The 21070-nt window shown below is 36.2% G+C and overlaps 1 protein-coding gene across 8 annotated transcripts in view; it reads right to left on the bottom strand.

Annotated features, from left to right (window-relative positions):
• The window catches only part of RAPH1 (Ras association (RalGDS/AF-6) and pleckstrin homology domains 1), a 184755-nt gene that overhangs the window by 96917 nt on the left and 66768 nt on the right, over window positions 1-21070 (bottom strand). For all 8 annotated transcript variants that reach the window (XM_049712340.1, XM_033429465.2, XM_004262828.3 and 5 more), the window contains 9 exons: window positions 15718-15795; window positions 15112-15271; window positions 12721-12842; window positions 11486-11551; window positions 10027-10170; window positions 9039-9149; window positions 5097-5195; window positions 3920-4040; window positions 110-252 (listed from right to left, as the gene is read on the bottom strand). In XM_049712340.1, coding sequence (XP_049568297.1) covers window positions 110-252; window positions 3920-4040; window positions 5097-5195; window positions 9039-9149; window positions 10027-10170; window positions 11486-11551; window positions 12721-12842; window positions 15112-15271; window positions 15718-15795 — 1044 coding nt within the window. The remainder of the gene's footprint in view (window positions 1-109; window positions 253-3919; window positions 4041-5096; window positions 5196-9038; window positions 9150-10026; window positions 10171-11485; window positions 11552-12720; window positions 12843-15111; window positions 15272-15717; window positions 15796-21070) is intronic.

The raw sequence follows: 21070 nt of genomic DNA on the forward strand, positions 1-21070 counted from the left end.
AAAGAAAGAATACTGAAATAAGGCCAAGAAAGATTCCTAATAAAGGAACAACAAGCTACACCCCTGGAACACTACAGATTTCCCCCCTACCCTGACCCGAGCGTGTTACCTTGCTAGACTCTTCCAGCTGCGTGCCTCGCTTCCAGGCCTCGGAGAAGATGGAGCTCACGATGCTCTGGGAACGGACGTGTCCTGCCGGTGGCGTATCAGACACTCCGCTATCAGACTGATTGGAGTGATTGGACTGAGACTCTGTTTGAAACAGATTTTCAAAAATCAGATTAAATAAGTCAGTATTGTGACACATAAATATGTATGTTTGGATAACTCTTTCACTCAAGATCAGATGCGATGCGGCAACAAGTTACTTTTACCTGACTCATTTCACACAAACACAGCCCGTGTTTTCCACTAGAAAACTTCTCTTGTCCTAGGGTGAACAGGAAATCTCCATTCTTTTTAAATAGTTCACCACAAGAAACCGATAATTGCAATAAAAGGTTCAAGTAACATTATTGGTATCCTGACAGCCTGTCTTGTAAGAACTCCTAGCAAATAAGAGAATTAATGAGGGCTTCCCTGGTGGTGCAGTGGTTAAGAAGCCGCCTGCCAATGCAGGGGACACGGGTTCGAGCCCTGGTCCGGGAAGATCCCACATGCGGCAGAGCAACTAAGCCTGTGTGTCACAGCTACTGAAGCCCGCGCGCCTAGAGCCTGTGCTCCACGAGAGAAGCCACTGCAATGAGAAGCCCGCGCACCACAACCAAGAGTAGCCCCCGCTCGCCGCAACTAGAGAAAGCCCGCGTGCAGCAACGAAGACCCAACGCAACCAAAAATAAATAAATTTAAAAAGGAGAGAGAATTAATGAACCATGAATAGAGTAGTGAATTTTTTTGTTCAGTCATATCTTCATTACATGGAGAATCAATCTTTTTAGATACCCCTGCTCCAGACCATCTCAGAGATTTCTCACTTATGAATTCAGATCTATACATGATGATTACTTCCTTTATCCCAGTAATGAACAATACTGAGAATCTGATCCCCAGTAAGAAGTGTGTTTCCTAGGGATTCAGGTATTGACATCACAAGACAGCAGCTGTGCCACAGCCTGGCTTCCTGAAGGACATGAAGACATCTTCAAGGGACCTGGGAATGGCTGAGGATACAGTGTAATTTGACTGACATCCAGGGTGAGGGAACTGGAAAGATTATTTCACTGGACTCCAAGTCAGGTGAGATAACCTTGCAGAAGCACCTAGCCCAATGTCTGGCATCTGGTGGAGACTCAAATGTTAAAGCTAGTCCCATCCAGTCACTCTGTGAGACGTGGGCGTTATTACATTGCAGTATTAATAAGCAAGTCCAGCCAAGTTCATCAAAGTATTGCAAAGATAACAGCCACAAACTCCTTTAGATAAAGTTAAGATAGTATCCTCAGGGTAAAAATATAAGCAATATAGGATAAAACCTACTTTATTTTCTTCATCCCTATCTAATATCTAGGATAACAGCCTATAACAGGCTGGAACATGTGACTTCTTGAGCTCTCTTCAGCATGAATATGTATGATTTTACAGTTTACCTGAAAAAGTCTACCTAATACTTAACACGATGTATACAAATAGATGATGCTGGAGTGGGAAAAGGCACCATACCACTTCATAAAGTAACATGTGGAAGCACTTGAATTGTTAAGTGCTATATAAATTTTTATAAAATAGTATACATCATTTTTTCCCTCCATCTTTCCCTTAATTCCATTTTCTACAACCCTACTTGTGACATGCTCTTCTTACCGTGCCTTTCCTAATCCATTGCCACAAAGGTTTCTCCCCCCACCCCAAGTTTAATAAAAATTTTATTTTAGAATAGTTTCAGATTTGCAGAAAAGTTGCAAAACTAGCACAGAGTTCCTACATACCTAGCACCCAGTTTACCTCGTTATTAACATGTTACAATACTCTGGTCCATGTGTCACGAATAATGAACCTACACTCATGTTAATATTAACTAACTCTGGGACTTCCCTGGTGGTCCAGTGGTTAAGAATCCATCTTGCAATGCAGGGGATGCCAGTTCGATCCCTGGTCAGGGAACTAAGATCCCACATGCCGCGGGGCAACTAAGCCCATGCGCCACAACTAGAGAGAAGCCCATGTGCCGCAACAAAAGATCCTGCACGCCACAACTGAGACCCGATGCAGCCAAAAAATAAATTAAAAAAAAAAAAGAATATAAAACAATACTTAAAAAAAAAAGCTAACTAAACTCCAAACTTTATTTGGATTTCACTAGTTTTTCCGCAATGTCCATTTTCTGATCAGAATCCCATCCAGGTTACCATATTACAGATAGTTGTCATGTCTCCCATGACAGTTTCTCAGACTCTCCTTGTTTTTGAAGACCTTGACAGTTTTGAGGAGTACTGGTTAGGTATTTTGTCGCATGTCTCTCAATTTTGATTTGTCTGATGCCTTTTCTCTGAGGTTAAGGGATTTGGGGAGGAAGACCAAGAGAGGGAAGATGCCAGTCTCATCACACTGCATCAAGGGCACATGCTATCAATATGACTTATTACCGTGATCACCTGGCCGAGGTATGGTTTGTCAGCTTTCTCCGATATAAGGTTACACCTCCCCGCTCCGTGCTCTTTGGAAGCAAGTCACTTTACACAGCCCACACTTAACAAGAGGGGAGTTAAGTGCCACCTCCTTGAGGGCAGAGCATCTGTATAAATCTACTTAGAAATCTGTACAGGAGATTTTTCTCTTCTTCTCCATTTATTTATTTAATTCAATAACTTATTTATATCCCCATGGACTGATGGCTATTTATTTTATAATTTGGATTGCAGTCCTATACTATGTTATTTTCTTGCTCAAATTGTTCCAGCTTTGGCCACTGAGCACTCTCTTAGGTTGGGTCCTGGGTCCCTTTTATAGACTCCCCATCGCTGTGTTTTTTTTGAGTACTTCCTTTGTCACATGATGCTCCAGGCTCATCTTATATATTCTCTGCCACAGCCCTAGAATCAGCCACTCCAGAGCCCTGGGATCCTTTGTTTTGGAAAATGGCATTGAGAAACCGAGGTCTAGGTTCTTAGTGTTCTCACTGCTACTAGCCCTCTCAGTGGACAGAAGAGAGAATATATGTGTGTACACTAGCCCATGTATATACACATTCTCGATGTGTTTTTATTTACTTATTTAGGGATGAGATCTAGTCATACAGCTTTTAAATCAAATACTTCTTAAAGTAATTATTTCATAACATGGGCTGTTAGAACAAAGAAAAAAATTATGATTTTAGATGACACATATCATTTACGGAACTTTTGAAGGGAAAGAAGCATTTATCTTAAGATGTGATCACAGCATCCTTGTTTAAAGGATGTGGGACTCTGAAAATAAGCACCTTTTGAGTATCACTATTTCCTCTGAAAACTTTACAAAATTTGATGACTTAAATAGCTTCCTTAACTGTGATACTGAACTAATTCCAGTTGTTTCCACTCTGCTGAAATGTCAGGAAACCTGTGGGGAAGGAGTGCAGTTTCATCATGATTCGGAGTACTCTTCTCCAAGCAACTTTCTACCCCCAATTATGCATCAACAGTTGTTTTCAGCAATATGATTGAGTTTCAAATTAACTTTATAAATATGTAACAAAACTCCCGGCTTTACCACTTTACCCGTTTTCCATTTCAAACACATTTGGGAACTAGTCCATGATATTATCCCCTCTAAAAATAAAAAAATAAATGAATAAAAGCACATGTACCTATTGATTATAATTTAGAAATCAGGCATGGCTCTAGTTTTAAAAAATCACTCTGAGATAACCAGGTCTTCTATCAGTCTCTATAGAGACACCTTCCTGTTGGTAGTAAAGAGTTCTTTGGACATTTTAAACTACCTGGGATGCTGGAAGAACTGGATCCTGATTTAATGCTGGAGCTGGATAAGGAAGTCCAATCATAAGCCGATTCTGTCCTCTTCAAGGCCTCTTGATAGTTCATGTAGAGCTGCTTCCCGTACTAAACAGAAGGCAGTAAATGATGACATCTGTACTTTACTGGGTATGGTATGGATGCGTGGGATAGGAAAAGGGGACACATTTCTGTTTACTGACTCATAGTCTCTATTAAAATACCTATAATACTTCAAAAATTCTTTTCATACCAGTAAATTATAATCCACTCTTATTTGTCCTCATTTTGAGAAAGGCAACAAGAAGTCAACACTTGATTCTGATTATGTTCATTAACAATATAAAGAGTTTTTTTCAGTTACTTTTAAAGCAACTTGGATTTTATGTCTGTAATAAATTTTATTTTTAGTTACATTAACTTAAAAGTAACTGAATAAATACCCTTTCAAGCATTATGTATAATCACCCTTAAGATGTCCTTTACAAAAACTTTGTTAAGACTTTCTTTTTTAAGAGCAGTTTTAGGTTCACAGCAAAACTGAGAGAAAGGTACAGAGATTTCCCATATACATGCACAGCCCCTAAACACGCATAGTTTCTCCCATTATCAATATCCCCCACTAGAGTGGTACATTTGTTACCATCAATGAACCTACATGGACATGTAATAATCACTCAAAGTCCATAGGTCACCTTAGGTTCACTCTTGGTGTTTACATTCTATGGGTTTGGACAAATGTATAGGACATGTACCCACCACTGTATCATACAGAGTATGAGTATTTTCACCACCCTAAAAATCCTCCATGCACCACCTATTCATTCTTCCCCCAACCCCAAGGCAGTTTAATTTTCAAAAAATTTCTTTTGTTTAGGCTAAACTCTGCTATATAAGAATCATACAGTGCATTCTCCAAAGCCCAAATAAATCACGTGGATGCTACATAAGCTTTTACCAGCAGTATTATTCCTTGGATACCAAGTGTTAAAAGCTTATCCCCATCACCAAGAAAAAAAGACATTTAAAACATGAAACTTAGGCCTGAGAAAACTAGACACTGGCAAAATCATGAACATGAAACAAACAGGATAATTATCATGACAACAAAAACCATATCATTAAGCACCCACCATTCCATTATCAAACCAAAAGAAAACCTACCTTTGCGATGCGGATACCATTGACCCACTGGTGCAGGGTCCTCACGTCATCACAACAAAGGTATTTGATGTACTGAGATTTCTTCTGGATCTGTGGGTGCTGCAAGATTAAAGGCAAAATCCAACTAAGTCCCCTGGAGAACTAAGAAATAAACAAAGTCTATCAAAGCTTAAACATATCCTGACAAATTACAGGTCTTTGGAATAATGGCCAAATAATTTATACCTCTTAAACATCCATAAGGCCAAATAAAATGGCCCTAAGTATTTTTACAAAATAAACAAGAAAGAAACTTGTGTTAAATTTTAGGTCAAGATGTTTCAGTTAAAAAACAAACAAACAAAAAACAAAAAAACCTTCACATCATGGGAAACTCCACAGTACCCCTTTTACGTTTCAAAGAAACAAAGTCTACCAAGCTTAACGAAGTCAGTGGAAGTTTTAATCTACCAATATAAGAGTATAAAAAGGGAGGAGAATGTTTATTTCACTTTGAATTAACTGAACTCATGGAATCAGAAGGCTCCATATAAGAGAGTCTTTGGTGAAGCTTCCAGTGCTTCTCTGGAGGTGAACACCTGGGTGGGGGGAAGAAGCACAGGGCACAGCACCTGGGATGCAATGGGTGCTGCTCCCTGCTGTGGACTAAGCACTGCTCTGCAGGCCCCTCTGCCCACAGCATGTGCCCTCTGGGCAATAAGCAGCTTTTCAACTGCGTCATCAGATTTAGTCTTCACAGCCCAATGTACTTTTCAGTTGAGTCTTGGATGGGAGGTGAGTGACTTGACCTTGGCTACAAAATGCAAGTGCTAGAACAGACTCAGGGTGTTTTAACTCCACTGGGCCACAACCACTAGTTCCCTGGGAAGAAAAAACCCTTCCTGCCAAAAATTAGACTGAGACATAATTCCTAATCTGTAACTAAAAGTGATACTCTAACATCTTAGTCCAAGTACCAAAAGAAACTACTGAATATATACAACGCATTTATTACTTTGGAAACAATATAGGCCTGAAAATCAATTCTCTCAACTAATATGCAAGAAGCTAAAAAATAAGACTATAACACTCTACCACCCTGTTACTTCCATGATTATCATGTATAACATCCTTCTATTAATAACAGTGTTTGAGAAGTTCATATTCATACTCCATCACTAAATCCTAACCATTTTTTTCCTTCCCACCTAACATATTAAATTACTTTGCCTCATTTCTCAAGGGATGAAAATTTAGACCTGGCTAAGCTGAGCTCTATTCCAACAATTGTTGTGGCATATATATTTTTAAAACACAGGTTTCCTTTAAGATACTTAATTATACACACATACGTATGTGTCCCAAGTGTGTACCTCTTTCAGATAATATATCAACATATATCTTATTTATTTCTACATTGTCAAATTTCATGAATAAGCTCTTCCCTTATTTTTATTATCTTAAAAAAAAAACCTAATTACCAAATGGTGTGTTTTATTACCTCCTACAAGTGTGTATATATTTCCTGTATCCTGCATGTCACTGGAAGGACTCAGACTCAGTCATTAAAGCTCAAAGCTGATGAAAGGGATCAGGTCCTACAAATATTTACATTTGCATTTGTGTAGACCCTGTGTGGCAGCACTTTTTGGTTTGTCAGATCTCAAACGCTCAAGAATAAAACACTTACATAGGCAAAATCTAGTGTAGACTTACAAGAAAGAAAGACATATCTTAAATACTAATAGTTGAGTGGTCTCAGGCAAATTGATCCCTTAAACCTCAGTTTCCACATCTGGAAAATGGGGACTCTAGACCAGACTTGTGAGATGGACATGTCCAGTGCTTCTAGTGCAGCACCTTCCACCCTGGAGTTCTTCAGTAAATGGTGGCCATTATTTTTACTATTATTTGCACCCAGTGGTAAGGTGTTTTTTTCAGTTCAATACATTAAAATTTCTAGATATAAATAGGTAGGCAATATAAATACATAAATTTAGCTTAACCGACTTTACTAAAAGCAAATACGAAGCATACAAATCATTATTATAAAAACAAACAAGAAAACCCTTAGAACAAAAATATTCTTAACCTAAGAATTCTATGAGCTGCAAAAAGGATTAAAGTACTAGCCAGTGGTCCTACTTACTTCTGGCCCTAACAGACACTGTTGATTGCCTTCCCCACAGCTAACTCCTCCTTCTCTACCCCTTTTCTGATAGAACCCCAATTTGTTTGGATGTTTACCCCTCACCTCAGAGAGCAAATTCTGACTAGTGTAAACCAAAAATGGTGGCTTTGTTCCCTGCCAGTGATTGGTGTAAGAGTGGGCATGTACTCCAGGCCAACGGCCCTCAAAGGGAGGGCTGTTAGAAGAACTCCTGGGAAATATTTCTTTCCTCTTAAAAAAAGACATACAGGGAAAAACAGTCCCTCTTCCTCTGCTGGATTTTGTTGGGTCAAATGGCAGTGGCCATTTGTGACTGAGGTAAGTCGGTCTGAGAATAAGCTGATATGCAGCTTATTAAGCTCCATACGCAGAAGATGGAACAGGGAAAGATGGAAAGAATGTAGGTTCTCACTGACAACTTTGAGCCACTGAAATAAATTCTTACTGTCTCCATGTTATGAGACCCCCAAATAACTTATTTATATTGATATTTACCTTATAAGAAATTAAAGCTGAGAAAAAGTTAAATATAAGAGTATACAAATACACATTCCACTACCCAGGGGAGCAAAGATATCATCACGTGTCATGTAACCTTTCAGAAAACTCCATTACACACTTGTGAGAGAATGAGAGTATAAAAGGCAAAAAACATCTTAGCATTATTAGAAGAATAACACTGACATCACAGGTCCCTTTATAGGGTCTCAGGGACTCCAGGGGACCCTAGACCTCATTTTGAAAACTGCTGGATTAAGCTACTTTATACTGACTTTTAAAAAATTATTTGCTAACTGGAACTAAGTGATATAGGGTATTCTCCAAAAACGATCACTTAATAAAGGGCTACCATTATAATACACCTAACTTTATCAAAGCAATCAAAACTCTACCCCAAAATCCTAAACCACCTCTTCAAACCCAACTGACAATTCTCAGACAAAAGCAAAATCAAACGATGATATAAACATGTAGACCTAAGTAGTTACCACGGGGCTACTGAGAAAATGAGAAAACGTAATGAGAAAAACATAATCATTTCCATAATTATCCTGAACGTTTTAATGTTACCTTTTCCTAATGTTCCAATAGATCACTAAAAATGTCAGTTCTCAAAAGTACAGATATGATGAGTATGAGAAACTCAAAAGTTTGGATATAGGGGGAAAAAAATCACTAAAAACAGCTTAGATGGATCATAATACATGCGTGGGCTATCAGAGCCATAGTTCAGGAGAAAAGGGAGACGAGAATTATTTCTGGACCAGATGAGAACCAGCCCACTTTGAACTCGGGCTCTGTTGGTTCTGCTAAGTTAGTACCGGAAAAGAACCCTTCCCCCCACATGTGGCTCTGATCTAAGTCTTCCTAAACTAAGCCAGCTATTAAATGAGAGTCTCAGATTTATAATCTAATCCATTTTATATATTATGACTCAAAGCTTACAATTCAGTATCCATTTCCTACTGTCATCACTCTAACTAGGGTCAGCTGCGGGATAAACACAGGCTTTCCTTCCTTCCCCCCTTCCTTCATTTATTTATTGGCCACGATGCACAGCTTGTGGGATCTTAGTTCCCCATCTAAGGATTGAACCCAGGCTCCGGGAGCTGAAAGCGCTGAGTCCTAACCACTGGACCACCAGGGAATTCCCTTTACCATTCCTTTAAAAACCTATACAGAAAAAAGCAAAAATAGGACACTCGATGGAGATCCAAACTATTTTAAGATGTCCAATAACCCTCTCTATGTCTAACATCAATTAAAATTCCTAAAAAGAGATATATGTTTACCTTGAGCACCAGACAGTAGTCTGTAGGTGCTTTGTATTTATTCCGATAATCCTGTCCATAGTAAACATTGACATGGTCCAGCTGGAGAAAGCACACCAGATCCCGAGACACCTGCGGAAAAAACACCCGAAAGATTGAATTAACAGTAATGTGTAAACAAGCAGATATCACTAGTAACAGCTTCTAACTGAGAATCAAACTTTACCAAGTAGAAATTATTGCTATTTTGCAGAAGACAAGACAGTGAGATTCTCTGCAGATGCTTCTTCTTTAAATCCATGATGCAACAAAAAAGGCAGTCTGTTTCACTTACTGTCTTGCCATTCATAAGGAACAATGACTTGCTTGGAAAGGATGGCACTTTAAAGAGACTTTAAATATAGTATAGTATTTATATTAAATACAATATAGTATGATAGAGCTCTCTGGAAAGAACAAGAGATATCATGTAGCTCAGTGCCTGTAGTGCATATCTCAAGTACAGCAATTCTCAAGTCAGGGTTCCTCGCCAGTTAAACAGGGGCGACAACATGTACCTCTCAGGATGGTGGTAAACACTGGATGAGATTACCCTGTAAAGATCTTCTGCAGTGCTGGGCCCCCAGTAAGCACAGAAGTGACAGCTACTATGGGGGCCCTTAGCAGAAGCACATTACCTAAGCAAGGCTGAAACGCCTGTAGTCCTAGAAAGGTATTCTCCCCCGAACAATAACAAGCAAAAATGACTCTGGCAGAAGCTCCAAAAATAAGAAATAAAAGCATGATTTCAAATTTGCCAGGAGAATCGAGATGGGCCCAACTAATGAGCAGAGAGTGAACATTTTCAGGTTTCTTCTTTCTTATAATAGATCAATAAACAAAGCAATGTTTTGTGTGTCGTACATGAGCTGAAACAAATCAGAGCCTAGATCACCTTATTAGCATGCTCACTACAAATTAAAATCAATCAGCATAATAAGGAAGCTAAAAGTCAGCAGAAGGGACGCACCTTTGCTTTTCCTTTAGGGACATAGTAAATACCAGATGCTCGCAAGAGAAAATAACGCTTTTTCCAGGACTTCTTGCCATCATCTTTCAACCAAAGGACTCCCTCAATTTCTGGTACAGTTACAGAACTTCCACAAAAACACTCCTAAAAGAAGAAGATGATTTGGAAAGACACGATCCTTAGATTCTCAGAACAAAGTTGTGTTTACCCCTGTGAAATGCATGACACTGTGATTAAACCAAAATGCCTCTGTATAAAAACCATGCTGCTAATTTTACCTCAATTAGAACTTTCTGTTCTAAACATTACATGGCTTTACTCTGGAACGACTATGGCAAGCCCTAAGAACTTTTACCTAACATTGTTTTGAGGAAACTAAGGTGAAATGTCAACTGAGTTGCATATAAAAGTACTTAAATGCATTTATAAACAGCATAGTTACACTAAATTTAATCAAAGTGTCAGAGCTAACATAAACATTAGACTTTATTTTTCTCCAAATTAACAACACATTTCGATTAGCTGTACGTTAAATAGGAATATATTTTAAAAGAAAGCAACATGCTAAATGAATGATTACACTTTCACAGTTTAAAAACTATCAATGTATCAAAACTTCTAAAACAAGGAATATTTAATACTAGGTTGAAAGGAATATAAACAAACTCAAAATTCTGGATTCTAATGTCTATACTTAGATAAAAATTTAATTTAAAAATCAATCATGTATTTAGTAAAGGAAAAGTAGAAATCCTCACTAAACTTGAACACATGAAGGTGAATTAATTTCTCTCTCCCCAAAACAAAAAAAACAATTAGGAATTATGAAGAGTACTTTTCTTAATTATAGCTATAGCATCCCTATGAAAAGCTTAGTGCTGATCTTCATCTTCCTAATAGCCTTGTTGCTAAATAAGAGTTTATTCAGATTTTCAAACATACTAATGTCGACCTTAGTTCTCTAAAATCAGCAAAAACCAAAAATTCAATTATGTTTGAATTTGTTTTATTACTCTTCAAAATAAAGAGATGTATATATATTTTTAAAAAGAATCATTATGATTTTTAAAATTATTTGAGTTATTTCAGGCCAAGGTTTGAAATATTTTGTAAGTAGCTAACTATACTCAAATTTCTCTCTGGGTAAGCAGATAAAACAGTACAATCACATCCTTCATGACCAGCCTTTTCTCCCACTTGTCAGCTACTAAAAGCTCATAACTCCTTTTAGCCCACTAGTACACTGCCTGGCAAAATAATAAGTTTTACAAGGTTCTTCGGTGTTCTAATGTTCACACAGCTGAACTCTCTCCAACAGGCTATGGAAGAAAATAGGCTTCCCTATTTACGATTGTAATTATAAATATAGAGCACTGACATTCTGGACTTCAAAAAAGGTGCTTAATATTTGAAATATTATAATGTGCAGGAAAAGGGGAAGGAGGGAAGGAAGTCATACCTCCAACAGCACTTCTTTGTTTCTATCTGCCATCTCAGCTGTTTCCTTTTTTCCCAGAAGATAATTCTGGAAAAATGAATAGATGAAAGTTAAAGGATAAACCCACTCTGCTATTCCCTTGGCACAGGTATGTATATGATTTCTTCTAGAGACACAGAAACCCTGTGTTGATTCCTGCCTACACAGAGTGAGGGGAACACCCCTTTGAAAAGCAACCTGTTCGTGGGATCTTCACGGAAATGCTTAACACTGACCTCCGCCTTACCTTATCCATTTATCTTGAATTATTCCGTAAACTGCCCTCCCCCAAATCCTGAGGTGATATTACATGCAACAGCTAGCAAATATGTTTTTGTATATCTAATGAAAGCTACACTTACAGGACCTTAAAGGTTTACAAATTATTAAGTACAACAAGTAAGGCAAATTACCTTAAAATATGCTGAGTTTAACTGATCCAGATGGAGAAAATTTAATCTAAATCCCAAATTCTCTGAGGCTACCATGATCTCATTTGCTTGACTCAACTAAAATTTGAATTCTAATTATCAGCCTTATGAAACATTTTTTCACAATCATCCATAAAAAGATCTGTTGGTATTCCCAAATGTGTATTCTTCACTAAAAATACCCAGTAAAGATGTTTCATGATTAAGCTGCCTGAAGGATAACTATTCAATAACTTTAACACTGCTACTATTTTTCTCATTACTACTTTTTATAGTGGGGCTGTTTTCTCTCACCTATTGATTTTTATAAAATATTTGGGTATTAGGAAGGATTAACTCAAATATTATTTTGGAATACGCAAAGATACTAAATAGATAAAGGTAACATATATTAGAATGTGGAACCATTTACAATCAAGGTTACTGGGTTTTCAAAAAAATAAAATAAATCAAAGTGTCAACTGGATAAATGACAAAAGTAGAGAAACTTAAATATGCAAGTACTTTCCTTTGAGGGATAAGGAACTCACCAAATAAACAGCTCAAAACGGCTCTGAATTAGAGAGAACAGAAACCTGGTAACCCCCTGGAGGTAATCCTGCTTCTCCAAAGGCTCATCCCATCTGGCTCTGCAGAACTGGCAACTTCTTTGAGGCCTGCCACCTGGGCAGTAGTGAATGCTCCAACCGGGTGGTTACCAATCTTTTAACTCTATTAACTTAGCAGTCAGAGAATTATATAATATGAACATTTAAGAATCCTGACCTCTGTAAGCTATAGTCTCACCTGTGGGTTTTTGAAAAGTGCATATTTTTCTATACGCTCCATAAATATAAGCTTGTTTTGGCTATCTCTTGTCCAATTCAGAAGATTTTCAACCAAGTTTTCATGGTCTTCAAAGATTCTCTCTGTCCCAAAATAAAATATCAGTATTTTGTTAGTATTCATCAGAACTGCATAAAAGACAAGAAACCTTGTGAAGTAATTCACAGCAAAACCCTTAACTGACACCCCTGAGAGATTATCTAGTCTTCCCTCTATTTTCAAATAAGGAAACATGCCCTCGTGGTGTTAAGTGACTTCAGCAAAGGTCACACAGCTGCTACATGGAAGGATCAGGACTAGAATCTAGGTCTTCTGACTTCAAGGTCTTCTTCAGCCTTCAGCCTTTGCCCATCCCACCCTTAAAAAAAATCCAACATGCGGGCTTCCCTGGTGGCGCAGTGGTTGACAGTCTGCCTGCCGATGCAGGGGACACGGGTTCGTGCCCCGGTCCGGGAAGATCCCACATGCCGCAGAGCGGCTGGGCCCGTGAGCCATGGCCGCTGAGCCTGCGCGGCTGGAGCCTGTGCTCCGCAACGGGAGAGGCCACAACAGTGAGAGGCCCGCGTACCACACACACACAAAAAAAACACCAACATGTTAGTTACATTTCATAAATTCTGGTATTAAGTGCTTCTAACAGCATTCATTTCTTGTCATTCAAAAAATTTCCAAGATGAGTTCTTCTTTGATCTATGAGTTTTGTTTAAATTTAAACAGAGATGTATTTTCTAATTTCCAAATTAGGAATCAAAGAACTTGTCCTATATATTGAACATATGTTCAAATAACATATTCTAGAGATAATGATTTTTTGAAATTTCTTGAGAGCTGCTTATAACCTCATACCAGAATCAATTTTTAGAAATACTCCATTTCTGCCTGTAAAGAATGCATATTTTCCTGTTATTAGTGTTCTAAATATATCTATATTCATTTTTGTCTGCTTGATTATACTGATCACTGAAAAGATTCTTAGATGAAAAGTTTCTACTATGAAGGTAGACTTGTGAATCTCTCCTGGTAGTTCTGTCAACTTTTGCTTTATAAATTTTAATGCTATTATTAGATAAAATTTAGAATGATTATACCTGCCTGATGAAGATGTATGGTTCTCTTTATCTCTAGTAATGCATTTTGCTTAAAGTTTATTTTGCCTGATAATAACATAGTTAATATTATCTTTCTTTTGGTTAGTGTCTTTCCACATTCCTTTTACTTTGAATCTTTCTGTGTCTTTAGGTAAAAGGTCTTTTGTAAACAGCAAACACTTACATTTTGTTCATTCATCCTTTCTAATAATCTCTGTTGTTTAATTGAATGATTTACATTTGTCATAGTTTGTTTCCACCATCTTATTTTGGGCTCTTAGTAGTCCCTTGTTTTCTTTTCTTTTATTCATTCACCAAGTACTGAATGACTACATATTATATTTGAATCACTGTGCCAAATATGATTAAATGATAGTTATGGATCTTTAACTATGGCCATGGAAATATTCTAAAAACTATCATCCAAACATTTTCTGTGTATGGTGACACTATATCTATGAACTCAAACCTTTCTAATTCTCTAAGAATAGTTATAGGGAAGTATTATTAGAATACATGTTTATACATATTAATAAACTTCTAACTTATGGTTTGGGGGTTGTGTATGTGTGTTCTGAAAGAAAAGTGTTAATAATTAAGTTTTTATTTCTCTGGAAACTGCTGTGAAATATTTAAAGATATCATAGGTAGTAAGAGCAATGCAAATACATTTTTTAAACAAAATAGCAAGTTGAAATTGATTACTGATTGAATAAAGCCTAATAAAATAATTATTGCGAGGTTTCTGTAATCACACAATATTACAAAAAGAACACTTTTTAAAAGAGTCAAAGATGATATAAAAAATGAGGGATTTTTAAAGTTAGAAAACACCATACCAAACTACAAAACATAGGAAACTAAGACTTAGTACATCTAGCTAAAAATAAGATGTGCTTTATGTTTCCCCTGAAAGTCAAATGGTGGTATAAAGACTTCAGTACAAATGTGAATAAATGTAACGGTCTTTAGTAAGTGTGTTCAATATATTTGGTTCTTATTTGAAGGGAAAAGAATATTTTGTTACTTAAAAAAAGAGAACAACTTTGTTCTGGCCAAAAAAAAATCTAAAGTGAACTGGAAATGATACTGCACTCAAAGAAATGTCAAAACACTTGGGGGGAAAAAAACAATGTAAAAAGGCCAGGGTTATATAATAGAAAAAAAATACAGTATAAAGATGTCTCAAGTTGCTTTTATCAACATGAAAACTGTTGAAATTACATAGAAATTAAAAAGTAATTATAGCAATGATACTACTAACCCATTTGTAACTCAGAGATGGTTTCCACCAGAGACCAGTCTAAACTATAACCACAGTGAGATTTGTCCATCAGGTTGTCCAGCACTTGTCTCACTGTCTGCCTCTCATCCACCATCATTGTTTTAGAACTATCGTCAGACATGTGGACTCTAATCACCAGCTATAATAGGAAAAAAGGAAATTAAATACAAACCAAAAAACAGGCATTCTAGAAATTTCTTCCAATATTGAGTAATGTTCTGAGTAATGTCCTTAGCTAAAATATAAATTAAAACACAAATAATGATTTATTATGCAAGAAAAATACTCTAAAATTAGGTATTAGATAACCTAACTAAATAAATTTAATGCATTTTTAAAAATTAAAATAACAGGTAAGATTATAATAAGACTATTTTGTTTTACCCTTTTAGAATTTAAAACCAGAAAGGTACTTCTTTTATAATGCATTTTATCCACAAAAAAATACATGTGAAAAATGTATTTGAAAGAAATACCCCTCTATAGCTTGCTATATCTTAGAGCTACGTTACATAAACAAGGCAATTCTTCATAAATCCGTAAAACAGATAAAAATCCCAAACCAAGAAAAAGCCCAAATATCACCTTTTTCACTTGTGCCTCTTTAATTTTCTCTAGGGCAACTCTGATCTTCTCAGCTTTCAATTTTGCTGCCTGTTCTTCCTGTGAACACAAAGCACTTCAGATAAACTAATGCTAAAATAATGAGAATTATTTGAGAAGTCTTTTTATCCTTAAGGATGCTGCTAAAATTAAATTTCAATAAGAATATAACTTCACACACTTATATAGAACACAATTTAAAAATAACCGTGTTCACAAAGTGAGAGCAGACATATTATAAAGGAACATTTTTTAAGATGCAGACTTGAAGATCTCTTATAATAAGACTAGATTTTCATATTCTAGTGATGTAGTAATTTAATTTTAATTTAATCCAACAGTTTAATTCTCAACTGTCAATCTGAAGCAGATAAATTTCAGGTTTCAGGATAGGGAAAACATGAGGGTATCTGTGGGTCTGCCAGTGACTCTGAATTTATACCCCCTCCAAAGTACAGGCAATTTTTTGCATAGTAATGTTCTGTCCTGTTATACTGAAAACATATCATCATCATAAAAATAGCAAAAAACCAGTATCAATTTATCTCTTTGCAGCCATACAAAAATACTTAATAAAAAATGTAGGTATGTTCATATTAATATACAAATACAAATAGAGGAGGCTGCATTAAATTCTTAGGTTTTACTCTGCTTTGGAGCAATCACACAATATAATCAATGTCTCGCGTCTTTAAATGCAATTTTGTTTTTATTAATTCATGGATAAAAAGTTCTTAAAATACTACTATAATTTTCCAAATATTTAACTTACAGTAATTTCTACTTTATAAAATTTAGATTACAAGTAGTAATAAAATAAAACTATACTTAAAACATTTGCCTATTTTCTCCTAGAACAACATATAGTACTGTAACACTGGTACTTACTTGTACTTTCCAGCAATAGGCCATAGTACACTGTAGCATTAATCTCCAATTGAAAAAGACTCATGTAAGTAAACCTTTGCTTATAATAAAGGATTCCTTTTTAATTCTAAGCTTTTGGTTGCTCTAGCAAATATCTAAAATACCTAAGAAAAACATAAAATGCCATATTATATATTTCTTTACTTAATATGACTTTAAAAAAAAAAGCGAGAAACCTATTTACATCAGCCAAACTTTATCTGCTCTGGATTGTGATTAAAAACCACAATCCATGTGTTATTCTTCGTTAAAAAGCTAAAGTTTCTAGGGCAAAAAAACAAAAACTCAATTCATTTAATAGATTCTTCCCTGTTCTCCTAAATTCTGTTGGCTTCCTTATTTTTTAACTGCTTCTCTTTCCATTTCACACTCTAGGCTGACTCCCCTCATTTCAAGCTTAGTATTTACTACTCTGTGGAACAGAGAAGAAAACAGTGGTTAGGAAGGACAGTGGGTTTGTTTGCCAGAAATCTGATCCATTTCAATGAAAGCAGTCAGTGAATTAACATAATAACTAAGGTCTGGAAATACTATCTGTAAACCCAATTAGACACAGAACAAAGAATTGCATTTTAACAATGGAGAGGAGTAAGATAAGACTTGATTCTTAGATATACTCCTCTGATTAAAAGATTAAATCATCCTACCTCCGCCTGTATGCAAATAAACAAATTACAGAATTATAAAATATGTTGACTGTATATTTTAACATAAGATACATTTTTTTTTCTTTTTAAAGCAGGCTATAAAATGAGAAAACTAGACTACTGTCATTAAAACTCTCATTAAAATGCGCAGGCTTCCCTGGTGGCGCAGTGGTTGAGAGTCTGCCTGCCCATGCAGGGGACACGGGTTCGTGCCCCGGTCTGGGAAGATCCCACATGCCGCGGAGCGGCTGGGCCCATGAGCCATGGCCACTGAGCCTGCGTGTCCGGAGCCTGTGCTCCGCAACGGGAGAGGCCACAACAGTGAGAGGCCCGCGTACTGCAAAAAAAAAACAAAAACAAAAACAAAAACAAAAACCAAACAAACTCTCAGCCTCTAGAATTCTGTGTCTTAGAGAAACAAAATCATTATTAAATTACCAAACCCTATGTGTTTCTGATGAGTGGAGCACTATTCTATACAGGAATTCTAAGTACTAGCATTTTCCAGTGGTTTTTATTAAATCAGTTATTTCATCATATTTTGGAAGATAAAGAGGGAAGCAGAAGTTTTATGAGTGTTTTCTCAATGGGATAATGATTGTATGTTCTTCATGGCTCATTTGCCACATCCTTATATTGGTATAAATGGCTGCTATAAAGAAGAAAAATTTACCAAGGCATAATATCGAATTTCACTTCATATTTCTGAAAAGCAAATTTAAATCTCAAAGTCTGAAGAGGAAAAACTGATAGTATCAATGCTTTGTGTATCTGGAACATAAACATGAGCTTCTAAAAGGCCAAATTCTTTTATGATATTATGATTGATCTGCATAAGTTAAAAAACGTTTAGAAGATTTCCTCAAAGCCAAATAACATTTTTAAGAAAAAGAGAATATTCAAGAGAATGAGAAGACAAGCCATAGACTAGGGGAAAATATTTATCAGACACATCTGATAAAGGACTATTATCCAAAATATACAAAGAATTTTAAAGCTCAACAAGAAAATGAACAACCCAATTTAAAAACTGGGCCAAAAACCTGAACAGAACTCACCAAAGCTTACACAGATGGCAAATAGCCTGTGAAAAGATGCTCATGTCATATGTCATTAGAGAACTGCCATCGTTGTTTTAATTTAAACAACGATATACCACTACACACATATTAGAATGGCCCAAATCCAAAACACTGAAAACATCAAATGCTGGTGAGGTTGTGGAGCAACAGGAACTCTCAGTCATTGCTGGTGGGAATGCAAAAGGGTACAGCCACTTTAGGAGATAGTTTGGTGGTTTCTTACAAAACTAAACATGCTCTTACAATATTCCAGTAATCAAGCTCCTTAATATCTACCGAAATGAGATGAAAACTTACCTCCACCCCAAAACCTGCGCACAGATGCTTATAGCAGCTTTCTTTATAACTGCCAAAACTTGGAAGCAACCAAGATATCCTTCAGTAGACAAATGGATAAACTGTACTACATCCAGACCATGGAATATTATTCAGTGCTAAAAAAAAGATGAGCTATCAAGCCATGAAAAGACATGGAGGAACCTTAAATGCACATGACTAAGTGAAAGAAGCCAACTGAAAAGGCTACATATTGTATGATTCCAACTATATGACATTCTGAAAAAGTAAAACTATGGAGACAGTAAAAAGATTAATGGCTGTCAGAGGTTAGGGAGAGGGAGGGATGAATAGGTGGACTACAGAGGATTTTTGTGGGAGTGAAACTACTCTGTATGATACTATAATGATAGCTACACATCATTACGCATTTGTCCAAAGCCATAGAACGTACAACACCAAGACTGAACCCTAATGTAAACTATGGACTCTGGGTGATAATAATGGTCAACACTTGTTCATCAATTATAACAAACGTACCACTCTGGTGGGGGATGTTGATAATGGGGAAGCTATGTACGTGTGAGGGCAAGCGGTATACTGGAAACCTCTGTACCTCCTTCTCAATTTTATTGTGAACCTAACACTGCTCTTAAAAAATAGTCTATTCAAAAATGGAATATAAAAATTTAAATATAGCATTCTGATATTGGTTATAAACACCAAAACAGTATTTTCATACTCCCATTTTATTATTATATTATTTACCAAATACAATAGAATACAACCACTGCTATCTTTTGAAGCAGTGACAAAAAGTCATTCAATTGTAAGATTAATTTAAACTCCCAGATCAGTTTCTGCTCCACAGGCTAAAAAGTTGACACATAGGAAGAAAGGATTAAAGAAACAAGAGAAACAACAAATTAACATACATTAAACCAATCAGATTTCCTAGCCATCAATAAGAAACCATTTTTATGTAGAGCAGCCAGGTGGGCCTATTTTAACATCCAAACTCAGCTATTCTTCCATTTGCTCAAAATACTACTCTTAATAAATACATAAATTGGTCAAATTTGAATTTAAGAACTGTGTGCTTAATTTCAACCTAGGCAAATTTTAGTTTATTCTTCTCCAGTTTATTAGCAAGGATAATCAATCCCTGCTAGAAGCTTTTAGAAGAAACAACTGATCAAAATACCTCTAACTATTAGAGTCTGAATGTCACTGGAGCAAAACTGGAAATAAAAATATTTGTATCAAATTGCAAGATTCATAGTATTTTATACTTCCCATGGGTAATATGCTCTTCCTCAGAAAGTTGGCTTGTATTTACTATATTTAGGCTAGAATCGTACTTTTAACCATAACAACCATAGAAAGGAAGAAATTGTTTTAAGCTCAGAGTGCTGTGCAATACAGGAAAGGTCAATAAATCTTTGCTGATGTGTTTAGATTATATACTTAGAAGACATCTAATAGTTTACTTATTTAGGCAAGGTAAATCTCTGTTCAATGTCTGCAGGCCAAGTTTAATACAAAGAACAAAGCTTTATTCATCCCATCTTCTCTTCTGTTTGTTAAAGTTGACAAACTCAGGTAGGTCTTAAGTTTTCTGCCCCTTATCTTTGGGCTATCCCTTTGTTCACACTGTTTGTCTCACAACCATCCTTAACATAAGTAAAAGATACCTCACACATATAACAACTTAACTTTCTCTCCTACCCCTTCCCTTAAAAGGGCAAGAGACAACCTATTTTTCCACCTGAAAAACTCCTGTGTGGCTATCAATAACCATCAAATGCCAAGCCTCCTCAAATTTACATAAAGGACAAAAACTCCGTTAAGATCTTATGATTAAATGAAAGCCAATGCTGTGGTTACAAAGTGTTACAGCATTCTCTTCATGTTACAGCATTCTCTTCAGCGTAAAAATTAGAATACTTACAGAAAGAGTTACAGTTGCAAAGAACTGGCTAGTGAATTCCTTCAGCTAAGAAATTATTAAGGCTTTGTGGGTTCGGAATCAATGGGATTGAAATTAAGGAGCTGAAGAGTAGTTAGCAGTTTCTTTGAGGTCCAGTTTGTGTCACAGATTACAATAAAGTTGTGTAAATTAAAATGATTCAAAGAAAACTTGGAGTGATGAACAGTTTAATGCCCACAAAATGTTCTATTCTATAAAACTGCTTAGAGCCAAAATAGTAATAGTAACAACTAGTCTACTTCCCCCTGAAGAAATCACGAAACAGATTCTCTCACTAAGAAGAGAACTAATATTAACTGAACACCTACTTGCCACACACTACAAGGCATGTATCTCATCTAATTCTCAATAATGCAGGGGCTAACATTATTATTATTATGTCCACTGAACTAATTAAGGCCCAGAAAGACTTA

Source organism: Orcinus orca, chromosome 7 (assembly GCF_937001465.1).
Source record: "Orcinus orca chromosome 7, mOrcOrc1.1, whole genome shotgun sequence".
NCBI classification, from domain to species: domain Eukaryota; kingdom Metazoa; phylum Chordata; class Mammalia; order Artiodactyla; family Delphinidae; genus Orcinus; species Orcinus orca.